At 50.5% G+C, this 27,791-nt stretch overlaps 1 protein-coding gene across 2 annotated transcripts in view; it reads left to right on the forward strand.

Annotated features, from left to right (window-relative positions):
- The first annotated feature begins 414 nt into the window (after positions 1 to 414).
- Positions 415 to 27,791, forward strand: part of Traf5 (TNF receptor associated factor 5) — a 43,474-nt gene continuing 16,097 nt past the window's right edge. The window contains exons 1-3 of one of the 2 annotated variants that reach the window (XM_059280848.1): positions 415 to 712; positions 21,246 to 21,464; positions 23,112 to 23,169. In XM_059280848.1, the coding sequence (XP_059136831.1) occupies positions 21,247 to 21,464; positions 23,112 to 23,169 (276 nt within the window). In that variant the 5' untranslated portion in view covers positions 415 to 712; position 21,246. Of the gene's footprint in view, positions 713 to 990; positions 1,418 to 21,245; positions 21,465 to 23,111; positions 23,170 to 27,791 lie in introns of those variants that run through there. The other variant, XM_059280849.1, reaches the window with a different exon arrangement.

Genomic DNA, 27,791 nt, shown 5'->3' on the forward strand with positions numbered 1-27,791 from the left:
ACAGCTAATGTTAGGCTAACAGCAGGACGAGGGCTGGCGGTGGATTTGTACTGCTCTGCAGGAAGCTCTGGGAAGAAGTGTTTTGAGCCAGACCTCTGATCTTGAGCAAACGCGTCTGCTCCAGAACGGACAGGTTTGGGAGGCCGGCGAGAGGTTGATTGAAGAGCGAAATGCATATGGTTCAAAGGCACATGAGGTACTGATGGGCCTAGAGAAAGAAGGCTAGGCTTCTAGGGTGTGGGTGACTCTCAACCTCCAAGGGGATACTTCGCCCAGCTCGCGGGAGTTCCGGCCCGCCCCCAGGGCCTCACGCCCCGCCTCTTGGGCGTCGTGACCACGCCCCTTCGCCCGGGCGCCCTGGCCACGCCTCCATTCTCGACCCCGCCCCTCCCGGAGCCCGCCGCTAGGGCTGGACGGCGTCTGCAGCTGAGGCGGAGCAGCCCTGTGCCTGCTGCCGTAGGGCGCCAGCGGTGCCCCTTGAGCCCCACTGGTGGCGAAGGCCGGGTGAGCGGACCGTCCCAGCTACTCTGAAACCGAAAGCGGCTCAGGACGGCGGGCCGGAGGCGACCTGGGACACCCGCGCTCGGTCCCCGGCCCCTATGAAAGACTTTGCAAGCAGAATTCGTTAACGTGAGCTTAATGCCAGGAACGCAAACTTGCACTGGTGCTATAGCGCGTGATTGTTTGGAGACAGCACCCGACTTTCCCGAAGGTGAGTTCTAGATTTCAGCCCACCCGCGCCTAGAGGTGAGCACCCAGCGAGGTGGGCGGAGACAGTTTTCACACCATTAATGGTTTGACCTCCTTGCCAGCCAGCGGTGGGGTCTGACAGTTCTGAAGACTCTTGTTGCAGGTCCCTCTGGGCCACCCTGGTTGGCTTCTTTCTTCCTCAGCCTCTCCACTCCGTCCTGCTGACTTTCCATATTTGGCTATTTCAGATTTACTTTCTTGAGAACTCGGTATCTCTCCGCGGCAGGCACTGAGCTGGTCGGAGTTCGGGTGTGGGCTAAGGTCGGTGAAATGGGGAGAGGCTCCCTTCTCCCCAACCCTCCACAGCCTGTGAGAAAAGCATCCAGCCACCAGCTTAGTGTAGTAAATATTGGGCATAGGTGCGGTGTGAAAACTGGACTGGGGCCAGAGAGGATGGTTCCTTTTTCTAGGAATGTACGCATTTTTAGAGTGTTCGGGAAGACTTGAAATGCAAAGAAATTGGTTAAAGCATTCTGAGAATAGATCTGACTGTCGTGCTTCGTACAGCCCAAAGCCAGGAGTGTTAACACAACTGAGGTTCTGAGTGAAAACCTGCCACCTTGGACAACTGATTTGAACATAAAAGGCAAAAAGGACGGCAGGAAAGCTGAATGAAAGATGAATGGAAGAAGGTGATGGTCGGAAAAGCCTAGGTTCTGTTCATGTGGTGAGTTCAGGAAATGGGTCAGCCCCAGGTCCTGGACTGTAGTTTCCCTGGGTCTCTTGAAGGGCCAGCTTGTGGAGAGAGGCTGTGAGAGAGAAGGGTGACTTTCTCAGGGTCCCTGGCTGAGGCCTGTGGTGTGGGAGAAGCATGGCCAACGTCAGCAGAGAACCCGTTGGATGTGGGTGGATGACATGGGGGCCTAGCCACTGTGGGTAGGAGCTTTCATGTCCTGGGTGTCTTGGGGGTGACTTACAAGGTGGGGGAGCCGAGGCCTCTGAGTCAGTCCCGTTAGACTAGTGGGAGAAACATGCCTTACGTAGTTAGAACCTCCGCCTTACTGAGGGGACCTTGAAGAAAAGGAGAGCTGCCTGGGAGAAAACTGTCCCTTTCAAACCTATTTGCTCATCACTCCTGTCACTTGTCCTCCTTGGTCCCCCATGACACCCTATGAGTCAGGGCAGCTTTCCACATCCCCCAGATGGTGAGGGGGAAGCACCGTGTGTCAACAACCCCTGAGCTCTGCCGCTGGGCCAGGCGTGGGACTCAGAGGTTTCTGCTTCGGCTTTCTCAGAGAACCACATCTGCCTACCTCCTCTTTAGTCTGAGGGGTCAGCAAGAGGACCCAGATTCCCATAAGTACCTGGAGCATCTGCTCCCAGCAATGTGGGCATCATTCTGCTGGAGACTGCTCCTGCTGTGTGAACAAACCTACTCCATCCACTCAGGCAGCCAAGTGCCTGGGGCAGGACCTGGGGCTGATTTTGTCTAGCCTGGAATCTGGCATTGGTTAGCCTAAAAGACGTTGGCTGAGTTGCACCCAGTTTATTTGGGGTGTGTCTCCCAGCTACTGAGGACAGGTGTTAGTGAGACCTTGATTAGACCCCGGGAATCAGACTAAGATTTCGGGTTATTAATAGTCTTTCACGTCAGACTAGCTTCTCTCTCCCAGAGAGAAGGGAGAGGCAGGTGCTTTTCCTCCCACTCCACCTGATTGCAAGCTGGAACTCAGAAGTGATAAGAAAATCTCACAGCAATAGGAGTGGGCAGGACCCAACTCCTATGTTCTTGCCATTATATGTCGACTAGAAGAAGCCAAGATTCTCTAGACGGGTGGATGGGAGAACCAGCCAGATGTTAGCCCCCACAACTGCAGTTTTAAAGACTTACCAAACAGATGACTGGAACGCAGGGACAGATACAGTCTCTAAGTGCTTTCCTGGCCCTGGTTGTAGCTTTTCTGATTCTTCTGGGCAGGAGCTGGTGCCCCTGCAGAGCTGTGGGAGGGGTGGCAGGTGGGATGCCTACAGCACCGTTAGGGGCAGGGAGAGATGAGTCATTCTATGGGACAGACAAGGAATCCCAAGGGCTGGGGCACCTGCCGCCACCACCACTACCAGGCCTGGGCCAGCACTTCTGTGTTGCTTTGCTAAGAAAACAGTGCTTGAGGGATTCCTATGCATGGCCTCTGGCAAGCCCTGTCTCAGGAAGAAATGGAACGGCAAACCTCGAGATAAAAGTGAAAACGCTCGTTAGTCCTGACAGGGACTCTAGTCCCAGGCACGTTTGCATGTTAATGTCGCAGGCAGCTGGCTGTGATGTGCCCGCTGTGCCCGCTGTGCCCTCTGCAGCACACTCAGATGTGTGCATCCATGACAGCCCAGAGGGCACCGCTCATTTCGGCAGCCTGTGCCAAGTCAGTTCTCCTCCTCACCGAATCAAAACACCTCTGGAATCTCCCCACAGCCTTTTCTTCCCTCAAGGCCAAGCGGCACTCCTCCCAACCCAGCCAGAAACCTCCACCTCCACGAAGAACCAACTGCCTGTCTCCTTCCTGAGCCAGGCTCCCTCTGCTGCTCCCTCCCCTCCTCCCCTGCTCCTGGTCCAAGCCTTCTACACTATGCTGTTGATCTGAAGGATCTGTGTTTCCAGTTTCTCTTCTCCTAAGTTCACTGGAAGCCTATGGAAAGAGGTGTCTGCACTTTTGGAATCAGCCTCCCTGGGTTCCCTGCACCTGCTGTGCTGTTCAGAGGCCTCATGAAGGCTCCTGAGGTCTGCTAATCCTCTGTCGCCAGCAGGAGCCTGGCTGTCTGCCAGCCTGGCTGTCAGCCGGCTCCTTGGAGCTGGCTGTGTCCCCACTGGGGTTCCCTAATTTGGCCTTATTCCTCCCATCCTCCTCCTGCTTTGGAGGTGCCAATGTGGCTATATCTGGAAATCAGTTTTCTGTCCCTAGGCTCCTCTCTTGGAGTTCTTTCTCACTCTGAGGCTTAAACCTCCAGGCTTAAGGAAAGACACTTGATTTCTGTAGTATCAGTCACCTTGATTCAATGTGGTGTTTCCAGAGCTCCCTAGACACTCCTCTCAAGCTGCTTCTTCCTCCCAGTTCTCCAACTGTTTCAAGGTCCACTGCTGTCTCCCTGTTCTAGTCGGGTCCCCGACCAGGCTCGGAACCGCTTTCCTGGGTGGCCTGAAGTATACATTTACTCTCTTCAGTCCCCAGGTTTGTCTGTATTCTGTTTTTCTTTCCACCATACTGCAGATTGTCTCTGTAAGCCTTACTGGTTTACACACATTGCTTTCGGTATGTCAGAGTGGAAGAGTGTGGGTTGCATAATCTGGCAGGCTGGGATTCGAATCTGGATTGCTTTCTTTTATTTTTGAGATAAAATGTCACTGCATAGCTCATGCTTCCCTTGAACTCACTGTGTAGCCCAGACTGGCCTGGAACTTGGCAGCAGCCTTCCTGCCTCAGCCTCCCAAATGCTGGGATTGTGGGTATTTGGTGTCTCAGCACAAGAAGCAGTCAAATCTGGAGTTTTGACCTACTGGGTGTGGTCATGTGATCAAGGCAAGTTGCCCAAGTCTCATAAGTATCTTAGTCCCACTGGCTTGAAGAGGTGGTGATGTCTCCCACCTCTGGGGCTCTGGACGGGTAAGATGAGCCAATATCCATACCAAGCCCGGTGTATGAGAGCTCAGGAAGGCTGTATGTTAACAGCACTAGAGTTGTGAGATCTCTGGATCTGGGGAAGGCATGCCTGACCTAAAGCAGATACAGGCTAGCAGACGAACTTCCATGTGCCAGCGTAGACCAGAAATTGTCATCCTATGCTATCCCTTCTTAGTCTAGGCCAGAGACCTCAGGGGCAGGGTGAGTGGGTTGGGACAAGACACAGTGGGGATTAGCTAGAATGAGTTCCAGGCAGCTTCAGAGGCAGAGGCTTGGGGGCTAGGATTCTAGCTCCTTGGAAGACCCAAAGCAGACTGCCACTTTAAGGAAGAATAGCGTTTGGTAGAAGGTCAACACAGGGACCCAGCAGAGGGAACTAAAGCAGACCAGAGAAGCGAACCAGAGACTCCAGGTCACCAGGAGCAGGCAGTGGTGGGGCTGACTTGTAGTCACCAGCCAGGGCTTCCCCCTGGGTGGCTTAGAACTGGAGGAGGAGGGTTGGTGAATGGGACCAGGCTAAGCAGATACTGCAGAGGGTCTTCTGCCTTCTGAGGAAGACGCTGGGAACACAGCTTGGGTACAGCCTAGGAACATTTGTCCTATCTCCCAAGTCAGCATAAATCAAAGACAAAAGAAACAGAGCCGTGCTGGGGAGGTGGCAGCTAAGAGCACTTGTAGTTGAAGTTTTCTCCAGTCCTGCCCAGCCCCATGGACCTCGCAGCCATTTATAAAATCATCACTCAGAAGTTTGTATTAAGTATAACTGCATGGTCATGGCTCAAGTCTTTTGCTAGCTAGCTCTTATATCTTAAATTAGCCCATAACTATTAATCTATGTGTCACCACATGTTCCGTGGCTTTTTTTTTTGAGTCCCATTACATGTTGCTCCTTGGGCAGCTCGCTGGCATCTCCCTCGGCCTTCTTCCTGTCTCTCCCTTTGAATTTCCTGCCTGCCTCTAAGCTGCCTTGCCATAGGCCAAACAGCTTTATTTATCAACCAATCAGAGCAACACATATTCGCAGCATACAGAAAGACTGAGTGCTTTTGTAGAGGAGCTGGGTTCAGTTCCCAGCACCCACATGGCAGCTCACAATGGTCTGTAACTCTGGTTCCAAAGGATCTGGTGCCCTCTTCTGGACTCTGCAGGCACTGTGTGTATGTGGTGCACACACATGCATGCAGGTAAAACACACACACACATGAGAGTAAGTATTTTGTAAAAGAAGCAGAACAAAATGGCATAACTACAAAACCAGACGGGGTTTGAGGGACATGGGCAGAATCCATAGGCGAGGTGTGTTGAGCTGGCTTCATTGCTAGAGAAGGGGATGAATATCTTCCTAGAAGTAACTCTGGAGAAAGCAACCAGGGCAGGGCCGTCTGCTCCTTTTGGGATGCACTGACTTCGGAGTGTCTGAGGTCTGCAGTCGTGCAGGTGGGTCTCTCAGGGAGGATGTCTGGGTTGAGAGGAGAGGCGTGGACCTCACATCATGGTACACCATCTTCCATACCAGCTCAGTTGGTTTCAAGGAAGCTCCTCGGTATTTTAAAGTACCTGTGTTAAGTCTGAACAGTCGGGGGTTAACTGTGTCACAAGCAGCCTCAAGGACAGATAAGGGAAGACCAGATGACCAGTGGCACTAGTGAAATCAGTCACAAGGGGCCGGAAAAGAGAAGTTTGGGGGTGGTAAGAGTGTACGGCCTTCTCGGGAAGCTGAGGTTGTGTGGAATGAGGAGATGTGGGCTAGTGGGGACAAGGCACAGGGATTCCAGGGACGTCTGAGAGTCCAGAGCTTTGGCTCTGCTCAGTCCCATGAATACTGAAGGATGGAGCTGGCTGATGTGGAGCGTTAATGTAGAGCAGGTGAGCATGCATGAGCAACCACAGACGCTGCCCAGGAGTCCAGGGCAGGCGTTTGCCAGCTGGGGAGCTTGGCTGAATTCCGAGGTTACCTCTGCAGCCACTATGAGAGAGCCAGGGCAGATCGTGGCCCCCGTGCAGGGAGGCACAGGTGTGGTGGCAGGAAGTAGAGGCAGTTCTGGTCTGATGACTTCTGTGTTTTCTGTGCAGTAGGAAGTGAAGTTTCCCGGGGAGGCTGGAGGGAGTGGTCAAGGTTTGTAGAGAAGTTTGAAATAGATATTTGAAAACATGAAGGGCTGAAATCAAAAGGCTGGCCTCATACCATTGTCACAGTGAAATTTCATGAAAGGGACCCTGGTCCGTGGGATTTTAGACCTAGCACTTGGTGTAGTGGTGCCTCAGGTTGCGGGACCTAGATGCCCCGTGGACATCAGGTGATCTGGACTGTTGCCTGTCTGTGTACATCCTTCCCAGCCCTTTCGTCTTTACCCAGGCACCTAGTGCTCTGAGGCTGGAGCCTCCTCTAGGGCTCTTCCCTGTGAGTGGGGAACATTGTCCAGACTTCATTCTCCACCGGCAGCCCACCCCAGGCCAGCCTTGCTCTACCCAGAGGATTTCAAGGCTTACAGATAGCTGGCATAAAAAGTGTTAGTTCCCTGAGCGGTGTGCTCAGTGGCACTGAGGCTCCTGCTGGCTGTGAATTGTTCGTCTCAGTCAGTACTTACTGAGCACCTATGGTGCCTGAGGCTCCAAGGCCTGGAGCTCAGTAAGCAGAAGAAACACCCCGCCCACCTGCCCCCATGGTGCTCGCGTAGGGAAGTCAGAGAGCAGAGGCATGAACATCTGACAGAAGGCAACCTGTGCTGTGGAGAAATGGGGTGCAGCAGGATGACAGGGTGCAGCAGGATGACAGGGTGCAGCAGGATGATGGGGTGCAGCAGGACGGGGTGCAGCAGGATGACAGGGTGCAGCAGGATAGGGTACAGCAGGACGGGGTGCAGCAGGATGACGGGGTGCAGCAGGATGATGGGGTGCAGCAGGAGGACAGGGTGCAGCAGGAGGACAGGGTGCAGCAGGATGATGGGGTGCAGCAGGAGGACGGGGTGCAGCAGGATGACGGGGTGCAGCAGGATGACGGGGTGCAGCAGGATGACGGGGTGCAGCAGGAGGACAGGGTGCAGCAGGATGACGGGGTGCAGCAGGAGGACAGGGTGCAGCAGGATGACGGGGTGCAGCAGGAGGACAGGGTGCAGCAGGATGACGGGGTGCAGCAGGATGATGGGGTGCAGCAGGATGACGGGGTGCAGCAGGACGGGGTGCTGGGCTTCTGTGTGGGCTGCTGAGGTAGGCTTGAAGCAAAGGAGCAGGAGTGCAGGGCGGAACAGCAGCGAGCAGAAGGCTGTTCTGCTGTCAAAGCACACAGAAGGCTGTTGTGGCTGGAGGGGGTGGGGGAGGGGGAGGAAATAAGAACACGGAGTGAGGGTCACAGCAGGGCAGCCTGGACTACTAAGGACAGCACCTCCCACCCTGAGTGTCGAGGACCCTGGGAGCTGAACAGCGACAGGGCTAACTTCTGTCTTTTTTTTTTAGATTATAATACTTCATTTCTCACTTCCCTTTTATCCCTCCAAACCCTCCTATATATCCCTCCTTGCTCTCTTTCAAACTCTTGGCCTCTTTTTTCGTTAATTGTTTTACATGCATATATGTATATGTATAGACATGTATATTCCTAAATGTAACCTGCCCAGCTCCCACTCACAGCAATCGATAGTTTCCTATAGTTTCCTCTGTGGAGGGTTCAGTCCTCATGGACGTCCCCTGTCCACTGTGGCATGTCTATAGTTGTTATCTTTGTTCTACTCACATCTGGGTAGTCATGCTGGCGAAACTTTGTGGGCGTGGTTTCTGACATTACGAGGGGATACAATCTCCCAGCAAACTCCCTGACCTCTGGCTCTTACAGCCTTCCTGTCTCCTCTTCCGCAGTGGCGTTCCCTGAGCCTTAGCTGCGCGAGTGTTCCGTAGATGTATCCGCTGGGACTGGGCTCCACCGACTTCCAGTCTTTAAAAGGGCCGTTATGACTACAGGGCTGTAAAGGAGTAAAGCCGCTTCAGAGGCCAGCCTTGAGACCAATTTCACCAGTGGAGGGCTGGCTGCGGCGTGGGTGAGGGTGGGTCCACTGAAAGTGGTTCTGTGGGGGCCGGCTAGGGACAGAAGAGCAACAGGATTTGGTGTTGCGAGACAGCGAGGAGCCAAGGATAAGGCCCAAGTTGGAGGCCAAGCCACAGGGTGGGGGGTGGGGGGTGGAGGTGGCAATGTTTGACTAGGAGCAGGTTGGAGTGGGCCCCGGGTGTCAGGTGTGGCACTTGCCAATGGGAAGGAGTGCACTGGGGAACTGAAGTGAGGCTGGGGTCCGAGGGAGGGGCTCAAGCTGCAGACAGGATCAGAACAAGTAGAGGCTGAGGCAGGAAGATGGCAAATTCAAGTGTGCCTGGGCTCCAGAGGAAGTTCAAGGCTAACCTCGGCAACTTAGTGAGACACCATCTCAAAATGTAAAAAAACAAAGGGTAGGGTGGGGAGGTCAGGACTCCATGATAGAGCACTTAGCATATGTGAGGTCTTAGGTTCAATCACATGCGAGTGTGCACACACATTCTTTCACTTAGCTCCAGGCTGTGTATAAGGTGTTATGAAACCTAAGTGAGTTTTTAAATGTAAACTTGGATCCCATTTCCAAGTTATTTTGTTATGTATATACAAATGTTTCAAAACTTCAAAATTTTAAAAATAAAGTTCAAAATCCAAAAGCACTATCATCCCCACGTTTTGGATCAAGTATGAGCAATCTGTGTTTAAATCTCTTCTTCGGGGACTGGAGAGATGGCTCAGTGGGAGACACACTTGCTGTTCTTGCAGAGGACTGAGGTTCACTTCCCAGCACCCACATGGAGAGATATAGCTGTACATAATTCTAGTTCCAGGGTGCCCAGCACCCTCTTCTGGACTCTGCAGGCACTGCACACACAGTGTATTTACACACGTGCAGACAAAACACTCATACACATAAAAACAATCTCTTAAAAAACAAATAAACCTTGCCCGCTTGCAGCTGTATGATTCGAGGCTGGTTATTTTGTTACACGGTAGAAGCCCTAAGTAGGAGACTGCATGTGAAAGCACAAGCTGTAACAGCTGAAGAATCAGGCTCTGGGGGTGGAAAGCTGGTCGATAGTTAAAGGAGCACTGGCTGCTCTTCCAGAGGACCCCAGTGTGCATCCTACCACCCACATGAAGGCTAATCACTGGCTGAAATTCCAATTCCGGGGGACTGGACGCCCTCTCCTGGCCTCTATGGGCATTGCATGCCTGTTGAGCACAGACATACATGCAGGCAAAACACCATTCACATAAAATAAAAATAAATAATTAAAAAAAAATAATCAAGCTATAGGTCCCATAGAATTACCTTCACGGGTACTGCTTCAGTCAGGACAGTCCCTCTGGATACAGTTTCTGTCTCTTTTTTTTTCTTTATTACGTTATTTAATATATAGCCCAGTTGGCCTCAGTCTCCAAGGTGCTGGTATGTGCCGTCACCCTTGGCCACTCTATTGATACTTTTGCCTGATATTTATTTGTGAAGTCGGTGGCTAGCTCATCTCATGAGTCTTTCCAGAGATGACTGGTTCCACTGAGGGAGGAAAAAGTTACCCCAAATTCATTCTGCCTGCTTTTCTTACATTGCCTCACCGGGATCCCTGCTACTCCCCTCTCCTGTCGTTCTGATCCATCCTGATAGTGGTCAACACTGAGTATCTAAGGGATACGGTGTCGGAGCCGACCCTGGAATGCCCACCATATGGGCTAGGCATCTGGGGTGTGCCTGGGTAGTAGACCTCACAAGCATCTGCCCTGCTCCGTGAGATTGGGCTGTGAGTACCACCTTTGGTCCATCTGTTTTCTCCATGGGCTTCAGTCACTGTTGGCTTCCCTGCCAGTTAGAAGGGGTCTCCCTATCTGCCACTCATAAAATATGGACCCATGTTTCAGCTCATGTCTGTGGCCAGTTTCCAGCTTTGAGATGGAGATGTATTACTGAGCTTGGACTGAGGCATCAGTGAAAAGGTGGAGCTGGAACATGACCTTGGTTAGCTAAAAACCACCAGTTGTCAAACCAAGGCTTCTAAGTATCAAAGGACGCCTTCCAAATACCCAGTGTCTACCTCATACCTTGGATAATACTGAACCTATGTTTACTATGTTTTTCCTACTTATATAACTGAGTTTAATTTATAAATTAATCACAGTAAGAGATGAGCAACTAATAATAAACAAACTAGAACAATATGCTATAATAAACTGCCAGTATCATTACTTATTTGTGTGTGATAATGAATAATGAAGCTCTGAGAAATCATAGAAGTTGATCTGATAACAAGACAACTTCCAGATGACTAATGGGTGGGTAGTGTATACAGCCTAGATACTCCGGAGAAAGAGAAGGTCCACCTGGCGGTGGTGGCACACGCCTTTAGTCCCAGCACTCGGGAGGCAGAAGCAGGCAGATCTCTATGAGTTCGAGGCCAGCTTGGTCTACAGAGCAAGTTCTAGGACATCCAGAGAAACCCTGTCTTGGAAACCCACCCCACCCCCAAAAAAAAAAGATAAGGTCCATATCACAAGTAAGATAGGGTAGGAAGGCATAAGATTTTAACACACCACCAAGAAATGATGTGTGCAGCTTAAAACTCAGGAATTATTTATTTCTGGAACTTTCCCCTTAATAATTTGAGACATTGATCTCAGGTAACAGAAGCCACAGCCACTGTACTCACTGCCGTGCGTGTTCTGGAGCCTGACTAGGGTGATTTCTGTCTCCGCTTCCTTCAGAACACCTCCAGACCATGGAAGGTGGACCAGGGGCCCAATCCTCACTTGAAAATGCTTCAGATTTCTAAGCTAAATCTAGCATATTTGTTGTTGAGTGTGTATAGTTCCGTGTCCACATGGTCACTGGAATGTCACATTCCATGTGTGTGTGCCCCATGTATCTGTCTGTGTGAACAACTGGGATGGCCAGAAAGAGAGAGAGGGAAAAGAACTGTAAATCTGTGCTGTTAGGCACCTGCTTGATGGAGCAGGGTGCCTACCTGCCTTCAGAAGTAGTCTGGCTTCAGAGGAGGGAGCCTTTCTAATGAGAACTGGGAGTTGTGGCTAAGACCAAGGGTAGAGAACCAGCCCTGTCTGGGGAGCCCTGCAGGAAGTGGGGTGCTGAGCAGGAGGAGGAACCTCTAAAGATGTGGTCAGCCTTGGAGGAGAACCTAAGAATTTAGTGTCCCCAAGGCCAGGAGGATTGAAGCGGGATATGCCACAGACCACCGATTCAAAGGGCAGGAGGGCTGTGACAGACTCACCCCTCACCCCCAGATGACTCAGCCCCACACCCCAGTTTATTCAAGAGCAGCATACAGATGCACTCAGGAGGTTAGGGAAGACCTCAGAAAGGTGCTGGGGTATTTGTTAAGGGACACAGATCTGCTGGGAAGGTGTGGTTCTGTCAGATGATGCCCTGGAGCTCCAGAGATGAGATGGAGTCTAGAAAACTTGGCTGGGAGATGCTCCTGGGGGGAGGGTAGCCTTCGGACGGGGCCCAAGGAATGGGAATTGGGGCTGACTCAGCAGCGCTTTTTGTTCCCCAGTCTATCTGTAGAGATGGGGTGGTTTGCACATGGTAGCTGCCTGACCGACTGCGTGGTGGGATGGCCCGATATCACTGAGTTCTGAACAGCGCACTGAGTAAGGGGCCAGGAAAATGTTCTGAGAAGATAAAACAGAAATGAAAACTGGCAACAACTGGGTGGGAGGAGGGCTCAGCTGGTGACTTGCTTGCTGGCCTAGTTCGTGAACTCCAGACCAATGAGAGACCCTGTCTCAGAAAGCAAGGGACAGCTCCTGAGGAATGACACCTGAGGGTGACTTCTGGACTGCACAGGCATGCACACATGTGGTACAGGTGTACCTGGAGCTGGGGAGTGGAAAAGGGTGGGCTGTGTGGCTGTGGTGGGGGGTAGGGTGAGGACAGCCTGAGGGCCGGGCACACCTGCACACCTGCACACCTCCCCCCTGCCACACACACACACACACACACACACACACACACACACACACACACACATACACACAGCTCTGGGTAGGAGAACAACTTACTGAAAGACGCCAGATGTGGAGAGCAGCCCTTGGGCTCGTGTGGGGAAGCAGCAGGTACCTGATGAAAAGCTCACACGTATGCCAGGATCTAGAGAAACCCTAGAATTGCACATGTACCACTTCCAAGTGTGCACTAGCCAGCAGGGAGCTATGCCTCCCAGAACTACAGCTGTGGCCCCAGCCTCCACAGAATTCCAGGCTTGGGAATTTGACTGTGATGGAGCCACACCCGCCATCACATTCTCTCTGGGTGCAAGGGGAGAAGACACAGCAAGACAACATGCTTCGGGGGCAGACAGATGGTGAGGAAGTGAGGCATGAGGAGGTGGGAGGCATGGCACATTGTGCTGAGACTTGAGCAGTGTCTTCGGGAAAAGGAGCTAGGCCATCTTCCTAGGGCCCCAGACAGCTCCTGACATCTCTCCTTTCACTCTTCTTTCCCCATTTCCTTGGATGCCAGCACCTCTGCCCAGGTGTGGGGCCTTAAATCCCCAAAGCCAGCCTTGGTTTCTCTGGGGACCCTCAAGCCCCACATCACATGGGCCTGCCCTGTCTCCCTCCCCCCTGGGTGGAGTCAGGAGGCTGATGTTTGACACTGCTGACCCTCAGCCACCCTCTGTTCAGCATCTGGAAAGGTCTTTTTAGAACCAGAGCAGCCCATGCAGGGTCTCTGCACTCTGCCGGCAGAACAAGCCAGAACGCCTCCCTGGTCCACCCGGCTCAGCAGCTCTGGCTCCTGCCCTCGCCCCCCACCCACCATCCTCCACGGATGGCACTCGGGCAGCATGGCCTCCCTTCTGTTTCTCTGACAGGGTGTACCCCTCCCCCGCCAGCACTGGCTCTCAAAGCTCCTCCTTATTTTCTTCAAAGAGCTTATCATATTCTGTAATTGCCAACTTCCTTCACTCCTGTATCCCCACCCACCCCACCACAGCTGGACCATATATCCTGTTCTGTTTTTTTTTTTATTGGGTTTTTTTTTTCATTTTTTAAAGATTTATTTATTTAATGTGTATGAGTGTTTTGCTCAAATGTATGTCTGTGCCTGCAGAGGTCAGAAGAGGGCATTAGATCTCCTGGAAGTGAAGTTATGGATGGTTGTGAGCCACCACATGGGTGCTGGGATTCAAGCCAGGCCCTTCAACTGGACCTGTCCTGGACTGTCTTCATGGCCCTGAATCTAGTGCCCCTCTGCACGTGACCTTATGTTGGGCCCCTGTGTTCTTATTTACCAAATGTTGATTGAGTGCTCTCAACCAGGCGCTGCTGGCTCCTCAGGAGAGTAATGAGGAATGCCTGTCCCCTGGGACATTTGTAGAAAGTGGGGACCACACAGAGTGGCAGCTGTGGAGGAGGTGCAGAGCTTTGGAGCCAAGCAGGCCTTTGAGGGGAAGCTTTGCTGTGGCTTTTCCTGGAGACTTAAAAATATCCCTGGTTGGCACTAGCTGACTTGGGGGGAGACTGTGTTCCCCAAAGGCTTCCCTCCCAACTAGGGGCAGCAGTACCTCGGGAAATGTGTGGGTCAGTGGCTCCAGAGATGCCCTTCAGCCCTGCACCCACATCTTGTTGCTGTCTGCTAAGCTGCTGGAAATGAGGAAGTAGACTTGGCAGTCAGAGAGAAATCACACTTCTCTGAGGAACTGAAGCCCCGCCCTCCTGGCTCTTCCTTCTTCCTCCCCAACACTGGCCTGTCCCATCCCCTCTGTAACCTCAGAAATGCTTCCCAAGTGAGGGAGGGCTCTGCCTTGGCTCAGCAGGGCTGTCCTGCACTGCTGTGTGCGTCTTCCCATAATTCCCAGCTGGCCATCCTCCACATACATCGGGCCTAACAAGGTCAACACCAGAGACAAGGTGTAGAGTGCTGCCCCATCATGTTCTCACTTCATTCTCCTTCCAAGAAAGAGTCTTCGGTGCCAACCCTCACCCCACCTTCTGGTTCAGACCCTAACCTAACAAGAGTAGAGATGGATCACCCCAGCTCAGGGTACAGACCCCAGCATAGTGAGTATAGGATAGATCACCCCACCTCAGGGTACATACTCCAGCATAGTGGGTACAGGATGGACCACCCCACCTCAGGGTGCAGACCCCAGCATAGTGAGTACAGGATGGATCACCCCACCTCATGTGCAGAACCCAGCATAGTGAGTACAGGATGGATCACCCCACCTCAGGGTACATACTCCAGCATAGTGGGTACAGGATGGACCACCCCACCTCAGGGTACATACTCCAGCATAGTGGGTACAGGATGGATCACCCCAGCTCAGGGTGCAGACCCCAGAATAGTGAGTACAGGATGGATCACCCCAGCTCAGGGTACAGACCCCAGCATAGTGAGTACAGGATGGATCACCTCACCTCAGGGTACATACTCCAGCATAGTGGGTACAGGATGGATCACCCCACCTCAGGGTGCAGACCCCAGCATAGTGATTACAGGATGGACCACCCCAGCTCAGGGTGCAGACCCCAGCATAGTGAGTACAGGATGGACTACCCCACCTCAGGGTGCAGACCCCAGCATAGTGAGTACAGGATGGACTACCCCAGCTCAGGGTGCAGACCCCAGCATAGTGAGTACAGGATGGATCACCCTACCTCAGGGTACATACTCCAGCATAGTGAGTACAGGATGGACCACCCCAGCTCAGGGTGCAGACCCCAGCATAGTGAGTACAGGATGGACTACCCCAGCTCAGGGTGCAGACCCCAGCATAGTGAGTACAGGATGGATCACCTTACCTCAGGGTACATACTCCAGCATAGTGAGAACAGGATGGACCACCCCAGCTCAGGGTGCAGACCCCAGCATAGTGAGTACAGGATGGATCACCCCAGCTCAGGGTGCAGACCCCAGCAAGCAGCAAACAACTGGCCATCGCTTTCAAGTCACACTGGATATAGTTTATTATTAACCAATCTAGAACTTGTACGATACCCTCTGGGAAATTCCTTTATGTTTTTCATCCATAAAATGCCTCCTTCAGTCCAGCTGAGCTGCTTTCTTTGTGAGCTCAACAGAGCCAGTTCAGCAGACTTTTGCTAGGCCTCTTCCAGACTCCAATAATCCTTCATCAAAGTCTCTTTTGGTGGCACTTGCCACTGCGGTATTGTAACATCATTTTCTGTCAGAATCCTGCCCTTGTAGGGCCTCAAGGACAGTTGACTATCACAGGCCTGTGCCATCTCCGGACCTGTGCCTGTGTGGCAATCAGTGGATGGGCAGTCTGCCACGGTGGAGATTGGGCAGGTCTTACTCAGGGCTTCATAGCTGGTGAGACGTGGGGCAGACAGTGTCCAGTTGCTGGTCTTGAACATGTTTCTGAGTTTTGCTTCAAGGTCCTGAATCTCCCCCAGGAACCAGAGCTTGGAACCCACCTGGGCTTCTTAGAAACTGTAACACAATGTCTGAAAACATTCCCAAATTTTCCAAATACTTATGAATCCAAACAGAGTATTGGGACATTGGAGGTGGGTGGACAGACAAGCAAGGACTATCTTACTTTGTTAAACCTGAGACTAAGACAAGTAACATTTTGCAGAAAGCTAAATGTTCACAGCTTCCACATTTGAGAGTATTTATGTGCTCCTAAAAATGAATTAGTAAAAAATAACATAAGGTGAGTCAAGAACTTAAATTGTTGGGAGCTAGAGAGATGGCTCAGAGGTTACGGAGAGGATGCCACTCCTGGGCTGGAGCTCAGTTCCCATTCCCCACATCTGGCAGCTCATAGCCTCCCATGGCCCCAGCTCCAGGGGATCTTGACATGCATGCACACACACATATACACTCTAAAATCTTTTAAGTACTTAAAGTGTGGTACTCATTGCTATCCTTTGGAATTCTTGAATTCTAGAAAAGATACATTTGTTTATGAAATAGAAAAAATGAGGTTTAAAAGGACTCTGAGTTTTAGAAAGCAGATGGATGCAATTTCTGTTCTTTCTTGGCTTGAACTAGTAACTCCCTGGCAATCTGTGCACTCCTCTGCTTACAGAATAGCGTCTGTCGGGAGTACAGAGGCTCTCATACTCCATGGTGATTGCTGGTTTCTCCCTTTTTGCTGGTCCTGTTACATGGCTCTTGTAACTCTGAGGGGAAGGTTTTAACATGCTTATGTATTCCCCATTACCAACTGGAAGCATCTAGTTAATTAGTATGTTAGGTGAAAAGGTATCAGCCTATTGTGGTTCTGTTGGGCTTTCCTGTGGATGAGCCAAGTGGGTGGAGGCTTGAGGAAGCCTGGGAGGAAGGAGCAGTACCCCACCTTAGGACACACCCCATTTCCTTTCCTGTATAGTAACTCTGTCCTGAAGATCAGAAATCCCTACCCAACAGCTGACCATACATGCTGAATTTTAAACATGTGATGAGATCAAAGTCACGGTTGGACCCCAGTCGACTCAGGAGTGTTCAGTGCTCACAGGCACAGGCAGAGGCATTGGAATAGGTCTAGGAAGTACACAAGCAAATGACAGCAAAGAAAGGCATTCAGTCCTGATGACCTGCTCTCTGTTCACCAGGAGCAAGAGAGTGTCCGTGACAGTAAGAACCACTAGCCCTGCAAGCCATAGGCCCAGCAGCCAAACCAAACGTGTTTCCAAAAATGAGCTTCAGGGACCCGTGGTGCCCAAACAGCCTCTACTGGCAAAGCATTGCTGGCACTTGCCGGCTTCTGGCGAACTAGGTAAGAAGAGTCCTGTGGCTTCTGGCTTTAGCCAGTGGCAGTGACCACGATAAGAGAATACTGGTGTGGCTCTGTCTTGGGCTGTCTGATTCCCGGTTAGAGGATCTGCACCTGCAAATAAACCACACCGTTGGCCGCTTCTGCTCCCCCTTCACAAACGCACAGGGGTGTTTTCCAGAAGTTTCCTGAGGCGGGATGCTGTAGTGCCCAGGTGAGGATTCAGCTGTAGCCTGTTGAGCAGGATTTGAAGATGGACAAAAATGGTGAAACAGTGTGACTTTTTGTTGATTTTTTCATTAAAAAATTACTAATGCTAACATATAATTGGCTTATGTTAAAATGAATGAATGAGGGGCTGGAGAGATGGCTCAGCAGTAAGAGCACTGGTTGCTCTTCTAGAGGACCCAGGTTCAATTCCCAGCACCCTCATGGCAGCTCACAACTGTCTGTAACTCCAGTTCCAGAGGATCCAACACTCTCACACAGACATACATACAGGCAAAACACCAGTGCACATGAAATAAAAATTTTTAATTAATGGAATGTTTTTAAATTCTTCTATTTTAATCTCAAATATAGCAGAAGTCAAAAGAGAGAGAACCTCACAGACAGGAAGTCTTAGGCATCCTCCTTTTACTAAAAACAGACTCTTTTTTGGAGAAACGTTAGGTTCACAGAAAACTGAGTCAGGGCTGCAGTGGAAAGAACACACGAGAAAGCAAGGCCAGCAGATGACTGCAGCAGAGGCCGTTCACCTCTCATACCCTGCTTGTCAGGCCACACAGCTGCTGCCGGCCTGGAGGACCCACCAGAGTCTGCAGGCCACGCCTCCCTGACATCCCCAGGGACCACCCAGGAGGCTCCCGTGTTTAACCATTTGTTAAGACTCTGAAAACCACTGCTACAGCGTGGCTTGAGTCACCACACTCATGTGGGGGAGGCCACTGCTCCTTACCTGAGGGCCAGGCACATTCAGAAGGCCCTGAATGTGTGTGCACTCATGGAGTGGGTAGACAGTTTTTACTACATCTTCAAAAGTAGAAATAAGGCACACACACAAAAAGGTTTAAAACCACTGTACTGAGGCTAGCCCTCACACAGCTACCTCTTAAAAATCCATTCAAAATCACAGTGTCGACACTGACCTAGTCCCCACAGCAGGTGCAGTACAAGGGGTGGGATGTGGAGATGAGCAAGACCAGATGTGAACCATATCCCTGAGGGACACAGACATCAGTCATGTAATCCTACAGAAGTGCATTTAATCTCCGGCTAGGGCTTGCTCGGGGAAGGAGCCTGGTGATTGCATTGATGTGACGCTCTGGTTTAGTTGTAGGAGTTTAGATTTGGTGATGCACTCACTGCACTCACTCAAAAATGGAGGAGGATTGTACAGTGATGGACTAACTTTTACCCACCCGCATTCACCCTCTAAAGGCTGTGTGCATGTTTGACAGAGGGTTCAGTCTGCCTTCTGCTGTAAGACTAGGAGGAACCGCGAAAGCTGTCCTGAAGGCACCCGGCCTCCCAGGCCAGGCGAAGCCCAAGTGTGCTCTTCCTAAGGAGAGAAGCCTGGAAGGGAAGTATGATCCCAGGTAGGACCAATGACAGACCAGTCTAGGCTGGTGAACCAGTGAGTTTCACCGGGGTTACTTACAAGGGTGTGGGCGAGGTGTTACCGAAGGAGCAGGAGCGTGGGCACCCTGTGGGCTGATAGGTAACCAGAGGCTCCTCCTCCACACTTACACAGCCTCAGGAAAGGGCGGGGCCTCGTGCACCACCTCCTGAGCCACTCCTGGCCCTTCAGATCAGCCTCCTCACCTAGTGAGCCCTCCTCGAATTGAGGGAATGTCAGTGACCCCAGTCTTGGGAGAGTCTCTTGTAGCTAACGGCTCTTGTAGCAATAGCCATGGGGTTCCTAGAGGGCAATACTCCACATCAGGGACACACCCCAGGCAGAGAGCAGCTCTGCACAAGCCCTGTGGTGGAGGCAAGCTTGTGAGTTTGAAGAACTAGAAGAATTCTGTGTGGCTGAAGTGTAGACAAAGGAAAGAGAGGTCCTGGGTAGTTGCTGGGGGTGGCAGGTGGGTTGTCCTGTAGACTGTTTAACATTACAGACCTTTTCTTTCCTTCTCCTCCTCCTCCTCCTCCTCCTCCTCCTTCTTATTCCTCTTCCTTTTTTTTTTTTTTTAGACAGGGTTTTATTGTGTAGTCCTGGCTGTCCTGGAACTCCCTTTGTAGACCAGGCTAGCCTTGAACTCATAGAGATCCTCCTGCCTTTGCCTCCAGCATGCTGGGATTAAAGGCACGTGCCACCACTGCCCAGCTTCCATTGTAGGCTTTTTATCACAGCTAAGAGAAGCCACAACTGAATCATGGTAGCTGAATCATAGCAGCTCTGAAAATACCATCCTGGTGTACAGCTTGGACAATGGATTGGAGGAGAAAGCAGTTAATGGGATCTTAGTTTGGGTGGGGCATGGTTTGACTTGGTGCTGTCCTGGTGCTGTGAATAACAGGTGACTGTTAAGCAACATCTGTTTCCCGGCAGTCCGGGGACTGGGCTTCTGGACAGAGTGCAAGCACTGTCCAGCTTGCTCAGACTCTGGTGAGGCTCCCCTTGCATTGTTGCAGGAAGAAGGAGGGAGGGGGTTTCTGGACCCTTTTGATGAGGGCACTGACCTCATATACGGGGACTTCATCCTTGACAATCCCCATCTCCAGACCCCATCACCTTGGAGATGAGTTTCACAGAGAGGACTCCTGTGGAGACATACACATCTACCTGACTGCAATGGTGGATAGAGAGAGGTGGGAAGTGAGAGGTTGGGATCGGTGGCAAGAACTGTACAGTGCAAGACTCTCCTGAGAGGTCTTAGCCTCTGTTTTGATTCTCTCGGTCTTGGAAACACAGTTTAACTGCTTGTTTATCATGCTGTTAGCACCTGGGTGTGTTCTGTCCAGCTTCTGGCCCAGCTGACCAAACTATTTGGTGTCCTGTAAGAAGCTGATAGGTGAAGAGCTATTCTTTTTTTTTTTTTTTTTTTTTTTTTTTTAAAGACTTATTTATTTATTACGTATACAATGTTCTGCCTGCACACATCCCTGCAGGCCAGAAGAGGGCACCAGATCTCATTACAGATGGTAGTGAGCCACCATGTGGTTGCTGGGAATTGAACTCAGGACCTCTGGGAGAACAGCCAGTGCTCTTAACCTCTGAGCCATCTCTCCAGCCCGAAGAGCTATTCTTGTAAAGTGTATTTGTAATACTCTTCATTGCTGTGGCCAAATACCTGAAGAAGCAACCCAAGTGAGAAAGACTTTCCGTGGGCCACGGTTTGAGGATGTGTACTTTGAATGTATTTGGCCCCCATAATCTCACAGGGAGTGGCACTATTAGGAGGTGTGGCCTTGTTGGAGGAAGTGTGTCACCATGGGGGTGGGCTTTGAGGTCTCTTGGTCAACCTTCCCTCGGTGTGACATTCAGTCGACTTCCTGTTGCCTGCAAGATGTAGCACTCTCAGGTCCAGCACCATGTCTGCCTGCACGCTGCCATGCTCCCCTTCATGATCATAATGGACTGAACCCCTGAAACTGTGAGCAAGCCACCCTCAATGTTTTCTTTATAAGAGTTGGCGTGGTCATGGTGTCTCTTCACAGCAATAGAAAAAAGCCTAACTAAGAGAGGGGATAGAGCAAATCATGGCAGGTGAGGCCCAGCTGAGGGAAGGCATGGCCATGGTGGTGGGAGCCTGAGGCTGTTTGCTCACATCTCCATGGATTTGGAAGCAGAGAAAGGGGAAATCCATGCTCAGCTGGCTTTCTCCTTTTTATTTGGCCCAGGACCCCAGTCTATGTGATGGTGTTGCCCACATTCAGGGTGAGTCCTCTCTCAGTTAATCCCCTTGGAAATGCCTTCAAGGGGATTATAAATCCAGCCAGGAGGGACCATCACACAGCCATGCTAGAAGCCATCTGCACCCTCGCAGGCGCCCCCCTGTGGCAAGAAGTTGTTCGAATCCTGACGTAATGTAGTGATTGCTAATTATGACCCACACATGGTGGCTGCTGCTGTTTGGGTATTTTCCAGTGAAGTGTTCCATCTCTTTGACTCCCCAGAATGGCACAATCAGAGGAAAAAGGGGGTGTCCCCTGTTCCTTCATCCGACAGAATTCCGGCAACTCCATTTCCTTGGACTTCGAGCCTGACACAGAGTACCAATTCGTAGAGCAGCTGGAAGACCGCTACAGATGTGCCTTCTGCCACTCAGTGCTTCACAACCCCCACCAGACAGGCTGTGGGCACCGTTTCTGCCAGCACTGCATCCTGTCTCTGAGGTGAGTCGGCAGGACCTGCGGCTCTAACCGCAGCTGACCAGACAGCTGGAGGTGATATTCTGGAGTCTGAGCCTGCTGTGGCCACGAGGCTGTAGTTGAGGTTAGGGGGAGTTGTCCCGGGCTCCTGGTGGAGAACGGAAGTGTAATCCTCTTTGCTTGCGACTCCTTCACAGACAGTCACCCTGCCTTAAAATTCACACTACACCTGTCCCGCAGACACAGTCTATCACCATAGCTGTCTATTGGAGAGGGCTCTTGGGGTCTGTATTGTGGCTGCCCTGGTGATTACATGTTTGAGGTAGCAGGCTGTCTTTAAGGGACCTGACTGCCATGGGGCTGTCCATGCAGTAACGTCACTCCGTCAAAATGTTCAAGGTCATTAGCTCAGGGTACACTTTGGCTCATAGTTTTGGGGGTGCCAGTTCGTGATTGACAGGTCCATTGCTTTGGAACTGTAACGGAGCAGGCATGCCAGGGTGGGACGACATTCTGGAGCCAAACAGTACTCCATCATCCAGGAAGGAAAAGGGAGGGAAAGGAAGGGGCCTGGCCCCTCGGTCCCTTTCATGGGCACACTCTTATGAGCCCCACTAGGCTCCACCTCTCCAGGACTCCGCCACACGTTAGGTTCTCTGGGGGAACAGAACCCGTAGAATGAATGTACATTGAAAGGGGGGTTACTGGAGTGTCTGCTTGCATGTGGAAAGGCTGAGAACCTGGCAGTTGCTTAGTCTGCCAGGCTGGATGCCACAGCAGCCCCCAGACAGGCTCGGAAGGCCTGGGGGATTCCTGGAGAGCCACTGGTCTCCAGCACACAGCTGAAGTTTGAAGAAGCTGGGCGCTGAAGCAGGTGAAGGTCAGAGTAGATGCACTCACAGGAGGAAGTGACAGCAGCAGGTGGTGCAGCTTTTCCCTGGGAAGACTTTATATCCGGGCAGGACGGTGCTGCCCTTTCCAAGAGAAGCACCCCCTCCCCTGGCCCCAGGGAATCCTTCCTGGAAAGAATCCGCCCAGATGCAGGTCTTAGTTGATTCCAGGGCTAAGGCATCCCACCAGCACCACCCTGGGGACCTGTTTTAACAGATGGGACTGGGGAGATACTTCACATCAAAATCATAGCAATTGGGGTCATGCCACTTGTGGGAGACCCGGAGAGGCATGGAAGCAGGCTTTGGGGGCTTCTACAGATGTGGCTGCCAGGCTTTGAAAGGGGCTGCAAAGCCCATTCCCACTCATTCCACATGTCTGCACTTTCAACACCTCTGTTCCGGCTGGTTTGCTCGACTAAGCTCCAGGTTCTGAAGGTGAAGAACCACAGGGGTCTGATGTCTGCTCTCTAGCATGTCCCCATCTAAGGAGGCAGGCTGTAGTAAAGCATGTTGGACAGGGGTGGGACCATCGACACCATCTGGGGGACTTGTGTTTGATGGCATGCTGGTGGGTAGGTAGGCATTTTCCAGGAAGGCTGTAAGACTATGAAGTTTGCTGAGGCTGGCTCAAGGCTGCCGCCTGAGTAGCACACACAGCTTGTGCCAATACACAGACTGGGCACTCAGGGCTAATGTGTGGCTGGGTGCCTGGATGCTCTTGGAAGGAATGTTGAGATTAAACGCTCGACTTCAGCCTCATCTTTACTTTCCTCTCCAGAGAACTGAACGCAGTGCCGATCTGCCCCGTAGACAAGGAGGTCATCAAACCCCAGGAGGTGAGCAGGTCACTGATTTGGCTTGGGTGTTGGAGAAAGCGCCAACATTCAGAGTTGACATCCAGGTTGGAACAGGACAGTGTCTGGGGCCTGTAGTCCTCTCCTGTGGGTCAGATCAGACCCTTCTTCTGTCTGATTGGAGCATGTGTGGGTTTTACCAACCACACCACACCCAGGTCTCACCACTTTCCTACACTAGCTCCAGACACATCAAGCTCCTGGAAAAGGTAGAACACCCATTTCTTGGGGTTCACCTTCCCTTCTGGCTAATCCCTAAGACATATTGTTCTGTTTAGTAACAACTTTATTGCTATAGTTCATAGACTATAAAGTTTCCTTTTCAAATGTCTGGTTCTATGGGGCTGTTTTCAGAATCACGTAGCTATTGTGATGTATAATGACCCCCAAGAAGAAATCCCTTGCCCATTGGCTCTCACCTTCTCACACCTCTCTAGCCCAGGAAAACCAGTCTAGTTTCTGCCTTGATTTAGCTGCAATGTTGGATGTTTCACATAAATGGAATCCTGCCTTTTCCTCCACTCAACAGGTTTTCAGGGTTCATCCATGGGGTTGACTGTGTTAGTACTCCAACTCCTTTTTATTGCTGTATACTATTCTGTTGTATAGATATACCACATTTGGTTTCTCAATCAGCAGTTAGTAGACATTTGTGTTGTATCTACTTTTTAGACTACTATGAATAATGCTGTTATGAATACTCACATACAAAGCTTAAATTTTTGAAATATGGGGCTGGGGAAATGGATGGCTCAATGGTTAGAGCACTGGCTGCTCTTCCAGAGCAGTGAGTTCAGTCCCAGCATCCACCACATAGTGGCTCACAAACAACTGTAACTTCAGTCCCAGGGGACCCAATGCCCTCTTCTGGCCTCCACAGGCACTGCATGTACATGGTGCACAGACATACACACACACACACACACACACACACACACACACACACACGAGATGTATACATGTAAATATATCTACCCCAGCACTCCAAGAAAAGTTGGTATCTCATATTAGGAGCTGAGGGTGTGGTTTATGTGGGAAAAGATATAATTCATATAGATGATTATATCCATGTTAAGAAGCTAACATTGCTCTTGCATGCTGGCTTCAGAACATTTGCAACCCAGATGATCAATCCTACATGTACCTGAGAGTGGAACTCCCGAGTAATGTGGCAGCACTGGGTTTAACATTTCTTTTTTATAATTAATTGATTTTGGGGGGAGGTTTCTTTTTCTTTTTTTTTTTTTTTTTGGTTTTTTGAGACAGGGTTTCTCTGTGTAGCCCTGACTGTCCTGGAACTCACTGTGTAGACCAGGTTGGCCTTGAACTTAATGATCTGGCTGCCTCTGCCTCCTGAGTGCTGGGATTAAAGGCGTGCGCCACCACTGCCCACCTGGGTTAACATTTCAACAACTGCTAGTCTGTTTTGTAAAACAGTTGCCCTTTTGTACCGTCCTACCACAGCACACGCTGGTTCTAGGTAGCAAATCCTCATCAAAATGCGTTCTCATTTTGATGCACCTTCCTATGGATGCGAAGCCTGATTTGTCCAGGTTTGAGTCACTTTCGTTGATAGCTAGTGACACGGTCAGCTGAGCTGCCCCACTGTGGGTCTTCTCTGTTGGAATGCCTCGTAAGATTCTCTCTGTCTGTCTGTCTGTCTAACTGACTCTGTGGTGTGTATCTGTCTGTCTGTCTCTCTCTCTGTCTCTGTCTCTGTCTCTCTGTCTGTGTGTGTGTGTGTCTGTGTCTGTGTGTCTGTAAGTCTGTCTGATGTCAGTGCAGTACCCATGGAGGCAAGAAGAAGGCATCAGATCCCCTGAAGCTGGAGTTAAAGGTGGTTGTGAGCCACCAGATGTGAGTGCTGGAACTGAACTTGGTTCCTCTGCAAGAGCAACAAGTGTTCTTAACCACTGAGCCATCTCTCCAGCCCCACCTTTGCCCATTTTAACTGGATTTTTGTCTCTAATTGCTGAATTATTACAAGTCCTTTGTTATATTCTAGATACTAGGTTTTTTATTATCAGATTTGCCAATATTTTCTCTTATTACATGATTTATTCTCATTTTGTTGGTGGTGTCTTTTGAAGCAGATAGTTTTCAATTTGTTGAAATTTAATTTATCTGTTTTTCCTTATTTGTGGGTTTTGCTGTTGTCTTAGTTTGCTTCTCTGTTGCTGTGATAAACATCATGATGAAAACCAACTTGAGGAAAATGTTTACTTCACCCTACACTTCCAGGCTACAAACCATCATCTAGAGAAGTCGAGGCAGGAGCTCAAGGCAGGACCTGAAGCAGAGGCCAGAGAGCAGAGCTACTTTCTGGCTTGCTCCCCTGGCTTGCTTAGACTGCTTTTCTATACAACTCAGAATCGCTTCCCAGGGGTGACACAGCCCGCAGTGGGCTGGGCCCTCCCACATCAATCATCAGTCAAGAAAATGACCCACACACTTGCCTACAGACAAATCTGATGGAGGCAGCTCTTTAGTTGAGGCCCCCTCTTCTAGGTGACCCTAGTTCATGTCAAGTTGACAGAAAAAACCCTAACCAGCCCAACTGACCCCTTGTCAGCTTGACACACAGATACATCACTATTAAACCATAACAGTTCCCTTCTTTTTTTGCCCCCAAGATTATGTTAATACTAATATCAAACAAATTAAAACTTTACAAGTCCCACCATCTTTAAAACACTCAAACACTTAACAAGTTCAACATCTCTTTAAAAATACCCAGTCTCGGCCGGGCGGTGGTGGCGCACGCCTTTAATCCCAGCACTCGGGAGGCAGAGCCAGGCGGATCTCTGTGAGTTCGAGGCCAGCCTGGACTACCAAGTGAGTCCCAGGAAAGGCGCAAAGCTACACAGAGAAACCCTGTCTCGAAAAACAAAATAAAAAAAACAAAAACAAACAAACAAAAAAATACCCAGTCTCTTAACTGTGGGTGCCTCGCCAGGCAGTGGTGACACACACCTTTAATCCCAGCACTTGGGAGGCAGAGGCAGGCCAATCTCTGAGTTCAAGGCCAGCCTGGCCTACAGAGTAAGGGCTACACAGAGAAACCCTGTCTTGAAAGACAAAATAAAACAAAAACAAAACCTGTGGGCTCCTGTTTAAAAAAAAAAAAAAGTTAAATATTTCTTATTCCAAGAGGGAAGAACCAAGAAACAGTTATAGTTGGATCAAAGCATAACCAAATTTCAACAGTAAAAAAGTTCAGCGGCTGACATCTGGGACTCACTATGTTCTGGATGGCTTGGTCAGGCACACTTCTTTGGCTCTGCCAGCCACAACATACAGCTTGTCCAATAGGTTCAGGAACCTGCCATTGTCCTTGGTAGTCTTCTCAGGGTCCTGAAATCTCCAATGTGCTGGTGTCTCCCCTGCACCGAGGCTGCACATTTGCCAATGGCCTCCTGGCCTCTCTCCAAGGGCTTCAGTTCTGCCACACCGAGCCAAGCCACAACTGCCCTCAATCCCATGGACCCACTTACTGGCTGCTTCTGGCTTGCTCAGCTACCTTTCTTAGACAGTCCAGGCCCAGCTGGGTAGGGATAGCACCGCCCACAGTGGGCTGGGCCTCCCCACATCAACTGGCAGTTAAGAAAATGCCTCACAGACGTGACCACAGCCTTTCTGACCTCAGCAATTCTCCAGTTAAGATCCCTTCTTTCTGGGTGACGCTACTTTGTGTCAAGTAGAGAAAACTACCCCATACAGTTGTTGTTTATTGTTCTTTTGGTTTTGTTTGTTTCTTGTCCTTTTGTTGTGCCTAAGAAACCGCTGTCTAACTCAGGGTCATGGAGATTTTTCTCCTGAAAATGTCTCTTCAGCTCAGTTTTCTTTTTCTCCTTGTGTTTCAGGAGCTCAATCTCTGCCTCCCCCTGAAGCTTTCTTTCCCTGAGCAGCCGATCTGACTCACCAGCCCCTTCCCAGTAGTTGCCTTCCAGAGGGCCAAGTGGTTCTCAGTGTGTTTGTCAGGGACAGGCATGCTACAACCTTGGGCAAGTTCTATCAATTTTGTCTCTAAACTAAGAGAATGGCTTTCACATTCACAAACATTCATGAAAAAAAAGTCACAAAAAATATGCTATTTTTGCAGCCTCTTGTGAGTCTTAAGCTACTTTAAAATAATTTATTTTAAAAACCAAGGGGGCTGGAGTGACAGCTCAGCTGTTAAGAACACGTTCTGCTCTTGCAGATGACCTGGGTTCAGTTCCCAGCACCCGCACGGCAGGTCACAACTGTCTGTAACTCCGGTTCCAGGGGCTCTAACACCCTCTTCTGGCCTCTAGAGGTAACTTCATGCACATGGTGCTTGTAAACTCATGCAGGCACATACACTTACACAAATAAGTCATCTAAAAATTCAAAATCAAAGAATAATGTTTTGTGGCACGTGAAAACTATACACTATTCAACTTCCCGTGTCCATAAGTGTTTTATTGGAGCACAGCTGTGCCTACTTGTGTAAGTCTTTTAGATATCAGAGTTGAGGCAGAGGCAGGTGAATCTGTGAGTTCCAGGCCAGCCTGCTTTACAGAGCGAGTTCAGGGATGGTTGCCTTGTGACCTGCTGAGCTAACAGTATTTACTCTCTGACTC

Source organism: Peromyscus eremicus, chromosome 15 (assembly GCF_949786415.1).
Source record: "Peromyscus eremicus chromosome 15, PerEre_H2_v1, whole genome shotgun sequence".
Lineage (NCBI taxonomy): Eukaryota > Metazoa > Chordata > Mammalia > Rodentia > Cricetidae > Peromyscus > Peromyscus eremicus.